At 42.5% G+C, this 9,062-nt stretch overlaps 1 protein-coding gene across 3 annotated transcripts in view; it reads right to left on the reverse strand.

Annotated features, from left to right (window-relative positions):
* lamb3 (laminin subunit beta 3) overlaps window positions 1–5,052 on the reverse strand; it is a 16,008-nt gene extending 10,956 nt beyond the window's left edge. The window contains exons 1-3 of one of the 3 annotated variants that reach the window (XM_079341875.1): window positions 4,689–5,052; window positions 4,472–4,510; window positions 2,785–2,939 (exon numbers count right to left, since the gene is read on the reverse strand). In XM_079341875.1, the coding sequence (XP_079198001.1) occupies window positions 2,785–2,939; window positions 4,472–4,496 (180 nt within the window). In that variant the 5' untranslated portion in view covers window positions 4,497–4,510; window positions 4,689–5,052. Of the gene's footprint in view, window positions 1–2,784; window positions 2,940–4,471 lie in introns of all 3 variants that reach the window. The other 2 variants (XM_079341874.1, XM_079341873.1) reach the window with 2 other exon arrangements.
* Window positions 5,053–9,062: the final 4,010 nt, after the last annotated feature.

Below are 9,062 nucleotides of genomic sequence, written 5' to 3' on the forward strand. Positions count from 1 at the left end.
TCTGAGAGATGGTGGATTATCTGACAACTCGCAAGCTTTGAAATTCCACGACAAGAAGGCCAAACGAAGTCTGACGACATTCACAAAAACATCTCATGGATGTCACAGGCCTGAATGAAAAAGTTTGTTTTGTCTTTTCAAACTTTTGGCCGTTTTGTCTTGGAATTTCAAAGATGGCAGCTCCTCAGCTAATCCATAATGTCATGGAAAGGAAGTAACAGAAGTTGTTATGGAGGCAGACAGAAAACGTTTCAGCCTGTTCATGATCCTTCACATTGCATTATGGCGTTGCGGATGCATAAGAGGCTCAGTGTGTGAGCTTCACATACACACACACACCCTCAAACATGCACACACACACACACACAGTGCTGTCCCGACTCGCTCAACCCTACACATGGCCAGCTCGTTCACCCTGTACTCCTCTAACAATACCTCCGACAGCGGGTAAAACGGCCTCCCGGGGGGTGAAACGACCTCCCACTACCACTCTGGCTTGCGTGCATGACAGATTTCATGCACGGCGTGACAGAGCTGAAAGTGTTCCACCTTCATGTCTGTAAGCGCCACTAATCCAAGAGAGACAGAATGCCTTCTTTAGTTCTTTCTTCAACACTGTGGGTACGTCTGTCACAAACTGACATTAAAGCACCGGACTCGACATGTCTTACCATCATTGAGATTGTATAGTAACCATGGTAACCAAAGGTCTGCTCAGTGCAGCACCTCTGTCTGATATTAAAAAAAGAGTTTGTTTGATTATTTGTTACAAAGTCTGGCTCAGTGGTGAAGCATACCAAACAAGATGGGACAGGTTTCTCTGAGCATGCGTTCATCCATGAGTCTTCCTTCTTTATCTCCAGTCATGCATGCGTGTGTGTGTTTGTTTCAATGTGTCAGCTCGGAGATACAGCCGACTGTTCCTGCCCCGCCCTGTCTGGATGAGGTGCGGCCCAGGTAACGGAAGAGAGAAAAACCCAACAAAGCAACAGGGAAAGTGTTGATCACTCGTGGAGAGTTATCTGTTCCCCGAGGCGTCATAAACACAGCGCACCCCGTCAGGAATGAAGATGAAGTAACGTAAACTGAACATTAACTTGCCTGTCTTTCACTGCGGCTTCGCCTCTCTGAGGCTGGATTTGATGTTTTGCACGAGTTAGGTGAGGATCTTAATAAAAAACACTGAACGTTTCAAATGCAGAAGTGAAAAAAGTGAAAGCCATGTTTGCATAAAGTAAAGACGCAGATTTCTCAGCCTTTCTGCAGCTTGCTAAACTGAACACCTGAACCTCGACATCTTTCATCTGAATTCACAACTCACTGTCAAATAAAGATTCTTATATAAAGGTCGAAGTGAGCCGCTAAAGGCAACAGTCCAGCTCTCGACCTTTGCTGCCCTCTTGGACCGTGTTGCACCACCGCTCTGATCATTACACCATGACGTTGCTTAAATTCTGTACAAATCACACACTTTGTATAATATGCATCAAACACTTTTAAAATCAGGATGCAGATGCAGCAAGCCTCCTTCACACACACAATTTAACCTCTTGCAAAGTGGAAACTGGGGAGCCTCAGCCCCTCCAGACGTGGAGGTCAGAGCGCTGAGAGAAAGGACCTGAGACGTCCAAAAACAATGGAGAGGACTCCGTCACACAGGCAGAATCCAAAGAAATACTGGAGCACATACATCACTAACGGAAAATTCATTAGAGTTGAAAGTGTCTTGCACGAGAATGTACTTTCCTGTACTTTCTTTGGATTCTGGATGTGTGAAAGAATCCTCTTAACTATTTTTGAGAGCATCTGGCTTCTATCTGTCGAGAACCAGAGACACACACACACACACACACACACACACACACACACACACACACGTGTCTGTGGAGATTATAAAGTGTCAAATTTGTGAAAATCTAAAAAGAATGAAAGTAAAGAAAATCCAATAAAGTTATGAAGATCCTTTATTTGACCAGGAAATCAAACTCTTGCTTACTTGCTTCACTTGAGTTCATTTCAAAATCAGCGTTAAAGTCCAGTCAGGGGAGGTTTTTTTTTTTTTTTTTTTGCTGAGCAGACAGATGGTTTGCTGGCTTTTTCAATCACTGGTCAAAGAGTACAGTTGCAACACGAGGCTCTGGCCCTTAAACCAGACAGTTTCATAAATTGATAGTGCAGCCAAAATGCCCACAGTAACGTGTGCATCTGTCCTTTCTACACGACCTCTGCACACCTCCCTGCCCGATGGTGCAAAGCCTCACGTACAGACCCATGCGTGGTCCGGCTGCACACAGCTGGCTGAGGCGGTCACTCTGTGTGAACTCCGATCCGCCTGATATGAGATTTTATGAGCCAATATCAATAAAAAATGCTGATTTGCTGTCTGTTGCCTTATGAACTGGACTTTGAATCCAGGTGTTAACTCATCCACGTCTCCTCCACCTCTCTTAGATTACATAAGCTTACATCTTATGTTTTTTCTTGCCACGCTATGACAGATTAAGCTGAGCTCTTGTAATATAGCCATCAGTAAGGTCCTTTACCTGCTTTTTGTAAACATAACAATGAGCATGGTCTGGTTACCTGCTCTTTTGTTAATGTTAACAGACAAACAGTAAGGTCCTTTACCTGCTTTTGTAAAGTGTCTCGAGATAACGCCTGTTATGAATTGACGCTATATAAATAAAGATTGATTGATTGATCTTGTTCTGGTTTCAGAGGCTCTTCTTCTTCGTTTTAACCTGCAGTGATGAAACACCTCCACATGTTAGTTTATTGTCCTACCTGTTGGTACGGGGTGCAGTAGACCTCGGAGCCTGTGAGGCCGCAGGTGGAGGAGGAGTGGAGCCGGTCAGCTCTGCCCAGGAGCAGGTCATTGGAGGGGGGGTAACAAGCCCCCCGAGAGCAGTCCGTCTGGGCCTGTGATGCTGCAGCGATGGCTGCAAAGAGGAAGGGAGCACAATGAGAACACAATCACTTATTAAGAGCATCAATATCCTTTTTCAGGCTAAAACTCAACAACAACTTTTTTTTTTTTTCTAACTTTACTGAGTTCAGCTCCCTTCAGGAAGATCTGTACTCAAGGCTGGAAAAAACATCCAAAAGGTCTTTCTTCAGGTAAGACTTAGTCAAAGATGGGGGGCACACCCTTTAGATATGTGTGTATTTGTTCATCAGTAGTCTGAGGAAGGTTTCCTGTTCTCACCTGAAGAAGACCAGTTTGATCCTGACATGACTGACTGAATAAACTCTGTCATGTGCGCGAGTGCGTCTCCTTATTACAGTGTAATTACCCTTTTCTAAACGAGCTAATACCATGGACTTCTTCTATTCACAGCATGCAGCCGTTCAAACTTGCCTCCACTTCAGCCCAATACCTCTGACACAATAGTGCAGAGTGAAAAAAAAAAAAAAAAAATCTCCCTGTGCGTCACAAACAGACAATGATTATAAAAGATTTCACATTTTGTCCCTCAAAGTCAAACTATACAACAGGAAGCCACGTGTTACCTGAGGGAGCTTTCTTTGCGTACGCAGATCGTAATGATAAAAAAACTAAATGTGTTTTTAGACCAAACAGTTCTGGGGACTTTTTAAAACAGTTCCCTGAACGCTGCACACCACACCAGCACATTCACACCACCATGGTGCCAGATATTATTTCGCTTTCTTTACCTTTTGGTGTTCTTTTGGATCCAACACTAAATAAAGGAAGTGAGTGTGTTTTGATTTTTAATCTGTAAAGCGCCGCAGACACAAACCTTGTTGCAGTCGTGTATATGTATGTGTATTTTATATACTGTTTTTATGTGAAGCACAAATCTCACTGAAGGATTTAAAGTATAAAATGTCAAATCTTTTTCTGTAAATGGATCTCGTCAACATCGTCAGTCCCAACGAACATGATGCTTCTTCATCTTTGGATTTAACCCTTTCTAAACAGGCGGAGCAATGACAGAGTTTCCCTTCATGATTTGGGCAGGAAACGTTTTCATCCCTCACAATAATGGAGAACGAAAAAGAAATGCAACCATCCCATAATCGTCAGTCGAGAAAAAGATCAGATTTGAGCGTCCCATTTCAACATTAAGACCTGCTGTATTCTCATGTAGAGACAGTAGGGATGCCTCACACCGAGTCAGAGCAACGCATCGATATGGAATCAAAAGACTGACAATTCAAAGCTCTGCTGCTTTGCACTTCTTGGTTTCTTTGTTTGAAAAAATCCCAGCGTTCACTGTTAATCCACACAGAAGCAAAGCACGCAGGGTGGGAACGCTGTGAATGAGTAACTCCTTCCAAGGTGGTCAAAACGTGTACGATCACGACCAGGGGAGCCGAGAGCGCTTAGTTTCTCTTCGCAGTAGTGATCATAAAGCTGCATACTTCATGATTTAGGCTCTGAATGACGAGGTGTGGGAAGTTTGTCTTCGTTTAGAGCGCGAGTGAAAGATAAAGAAGTGAATCTTACCAGCCAGGAGTAAAAGTATTCTCATGTTGTGTTCCTCTGCTGCAAAGATCAGAAAAAAAAGACAAATAATCAGAAACAGAGTCGGGTACAATCCGAGCCGGGTGATGGATGGTCGACGTGAGACTCACCTGGAAGTGTGTGATCCTATCAGCTCTGTTATCTGAGTAATTAATGTGTGTGTGGCTGCCTGCCGGCTGCTTTATAACCACCGACTCACCTGAACGGTGTGATACAGCGTGTGTCAGAGTCACACCCTTCAGCTCCACGCCTTTCACGTCATGAATCAACACGAGCTCACACACACACACACACACACACACACACACACACACACACACACACACACACACACACACACACACACACAGAAAACCAAGGTGCTACAAACAAACACATTTAATAAGAGCTAATACAGTCCAAATACAAAACTAGAGCTGAGCTCAAATCGCTCCATCCTGTGAATGGATGGATGAGGTCACTTCACACAGCAGCCTCGAACCATCAGTGTGTGAATGTGTGTGACCTGCGGAGCCATTTGTGGCCCTCGACTTCATTGGAAGAATCAGAAGATTTTGGCCCGAGGCCTCATTCAGATTGACAGACTTTGTTAGTGAGGGCTGAAAAATATGACTGAAATAAAATATAGAATAGTATTTTTCTTTATATTTTTAACAGCTTTAATCATTTTCCAATTTTTTCAACTATAATTCTTTTGCAAACAAGCGGACTGTTAACCAGTTAAAAACCTGAGCTAAATACAGAAAAAGCTTTTACTAAAAATTAACCACGTCACTAACTTGATTCTGAGAAAGACTAATAATAAAAAAAAAACCTGAAAAAGACAAAAAAATTCAAATATTTGATGTTTTTTTATTGAAGTGTTTCTTTTGTGAAACTTTTGATTCTGATCTAGTTTCTCACTTACTAATTGTGTATTTATGTTTTTTTAACAGGTTCAAATACAAAAAAAGGTTTCTTACAATATTATTTAGAAGAGAAAAACAAACAAAAAACAAACTGTGGCCCGAGAGCGATTCTAACACAACAACTTTTGCCTGCGAGAAGAAAAGTTTGGACAAAACTGATTTACAGCTACAAAGTCTGCAATTAAAAGAGCCTAACCAACGAATTGCCCACCTGGACAGTGTTCGGTGGTCTTTTCCATGAACAAAACGTCACATTCCTGGGCTCTAAACACACACACACACACACACACACACACACACACACTACATGCCCTGCAGGCAGTGTTTCAGGGCTGTGTGTAACTCTGCCTCGTCGTCCTCATCGTCACCTCTGCAGGAGAATCAGCAGCCTGAGGGCCGGCTGAGAACACACCTTGTGTTTTTCTCCGCTCTCCGCAGACACACTGACTAAGTCCAAGTACAGGGTGTGTCTCCTGACTCACCTGGCACACACGCATACAGAGACGTCTATGTTCATACGGCCGCAGACAAGCACCGTCCTGCCTCCGATAGCTGCAGATTGCATGTGATACGTTTCCTCTCTTCTTAACACTGGCCTTTACAGCTGAGTAAACGACACACTACAAAGCTCGTTTTAAATGCCATGAGCCACATTTTGGTTGCTGGTAACCAGATATTACAACACCTGAGTGATGAGTTTTCTCCTTCCAGACATGGACGAGGTGTGTGATGAACCTTTCTGGAGTAAAATGATTAGTTAGGAGGAGCGGTGTCATGGTTTGGTTTTGTCTCTGTGTTTCTTCTAGTTTTAGTTTTCATTCTGTCCTTAGTGTTACTTGTTTCCTAGTGTTGATTGTTTCCCTCGTGTGCTTTAATGTTTCATAGTCTTGTGTTTACTTTAGTCTTGAGTGTGTTTCCCTGTGTCCTCCTATGTTGCCTGTTAGTTTATTTCCTGTCTTGTGTTTTAAGTCTAGTCTTTAGTGTTTCCTGTTTTATTTTGTAGATCTGGTTTTGGTGGTGTCAGTGTTGGGTTTTACTTTGTACTTGTCCTCAGTGTTCTGGTCTTGTGTTCTTTGTTCCTTGTGTTTCCCGCCTTTGTGATTACCCCTTGTCTATTTAGTCTCTGTGTTTGCCTCAGTTTCTTGTCGGTTCATTGTCTTTTGTATGTCATTGTGTCTTTGGTTGCTGCTTCTCCCTGCTCTCTGTGTTTTCTCCTCCTGGTTTTTGGATTTTTGTTTTTTTGCTCGAGTTGCCTTTCAGAACGTTTTGGATTTATTAATTCAGTAAGTTTTTGTTTTGTCTTTTGTTAATAAATTTTTATTCTGCACTTGGGTCCTCCTCCCTGTTTCCTACCTGCTAACACGTGACAAGCGGACGACAATACCTTTCCCCCTTTCTGTTTTTGTCTGTTCAGGAGAGCTTTAATGTCAGGTAAGAAATAAAGAAAAGAAAAAAAAAACTCCAAATACTTTAAAACTATGATGAGAATCCATCTCCCAACATTGGGAGAGAAAACAGACAAACAGCAGAGACGCTGCTGGTCAGGCAGGGCGAGTATCTGGACCCCTGAAGTGGAGAGACACTTGAATAGCATACCTTTCACTGTGTGTGTGTGTGTGTGTGTGTGTGTGTGTGTTCGTGTGGGTGTGTGTGTGTTCTTCTGGTTGCCTCAACAGGCTGAGAGGAGCTGGAGTTGAGGAGGTTACGAACCATGACAACGCGCCAACCTGTCAATTATGTCAGCTACTCACCTTACCATGGAAAGCACGTAACATTTTCACAATCACAACAGAGCCGTTTAAAAAAATGAAATAATAATCACCCCATCTACAGTGTGTCCCTGTGATCACAAGAACTAATCAGAACCTTTTTTTTTTTTAACCAGGCTTTCAACGTTTTAATTTATGCTGAAAAAACTGCTTTTTTTCGTCTTTGGTGTGTGTGTGTGTGTGTGTGTGTGTGTGTGTGTGTGTGTGTGTGTGTGTGTGTGTAGGTGTGTGTGTGTATGACTTCCTGTGTTCCTGGAGCGAGCCTCTAGTGGACGCTCGACAAACTGCAGGATTTTGCACTTCAACCCTGGCTTCATAGTTTCAACACCGGAGGTATCAAAGTGATCCCAGAAAGATAATCGTAAAAATGTCAAGCGATAGATTGTGGAGAGGCGAAGAACAGAGAAACAAAATAGAGCCAAAACAAACCTCCTAAACTAAATAACGCACATATGAGGAGCTAAACTATGGCTGACAAGAGGCTCATTGTCATTGGAGGACATCCGGGTGGCCCTGCTGAGGTGTAATAGAAGCCCAGGTTGCACTGATCGTGGCCTCTTCAGCTCGTCAGTAACGTTGGGTCCACAGATGATCAGCTCCATGCAGCTATGTGTGCTACGCCCTGCCACAAGTGTGCTCCTGCTCCCTGAAAATAAAATCTTTAAAGACAACTTTACAGCCCGCACCGTCACCTCAGAAACTACATACAGATTGCTTTTGTTAAAGGTTGCTGATCAAATATAAACTTAAGATTTGGTAATTAGCTAAATTTCAATTTCAGGATCAATAAAGTTTTTCTTATCTTACATGCGGAAGAATACTGTCAATGCAAAAAACTAGAGTTTTTTTTGTAGTATTTATTTGCCTTGTCCTCTCAGGTTACACAGGCTTAATGCACGTTTTTAAATTGCCCTTTTTACTAAACAAACAACATTTTTCTTGAAAACAAAAACTGATATATTACCTTTAACAGCTCGACTGTCATATTTTTAAATGCACAGCGTTGCCTTGACAACTCCTGGCAACAGATTTCCTTAAAAGCATCACTGAGCTTGTTAAGGACCCTGCAAACAGGAAGTGACATCATCAGATGCCAAACACTGACTGTTAAAAGTTATTAAAGAAATGTCTTATTTACTTACGCTGCAAAGCCAACATGCACAGAGTCTAAGATCACATGACCTACAGTGTTTATTCTGTGAATATAAAACCCACCGCTGATGCTTTCATTCTTTTTTTTTTTTTTAAGGATGATTTTGGACTCACTTTTTAGGCTGCGTAAATAATGACCTCATTACATTTACAGACGTGACTTTTTCCCCAGCAGGAAACAAACACTTAGTGAGCGCACGTGATAAATATCAGCCAGAGGTTGTGGGTTCCCCCCCCCCCCCTCCAGCTCCTTCTAACCAAACAGTGAGATGACAAACATGAGATTTTCAAATGCTTCTACATTAACCTAGTTTCCTTAAAGAGCACAAGTTCTGTTTAAAAGGTATATTAATCTTTCTATCTTTCTGTCAATATAGCGTTTATTAATTTATATATTAGTTTATTCACTTATTCAAATGAACATTAAAGAGGAATTTATTTTGTTCTCTGAGTGAAACTGCACTGTCTGGCCTGAATCCTCAGGAGGATTGCTCAGCTCTTATCGGGGTCTAAACCTTTGCAAAGGACAGAGAACGACGAAGCACACACAGAGGGTGAAATGCGTGCAAAGCGTACGCAAACTGCACAGCCAATCAGACAACGTCCTGAGGTGCGCCACGAATCATGAATCTCCAAAGCTGTCAACGACTCGACACTTTTCACATCTGTGGAAGCCGGTCCCCTCCGACCTCATCGTCTTTATGTCGAGCAAACTGCACGTATCGCAACCAGACTACTTTCAAT

This window comes from Symphodus melops (assembly GCF_947650265.1).
Source record: "Symphodus melops genome assembly, chromosome: 4".
Classification (NCBI taxonomy): Eukaryota; Metazoa; Chordata; class Actinopteri; order Labriformes; family Labridae; genus Symphodus; species Symphodus melops.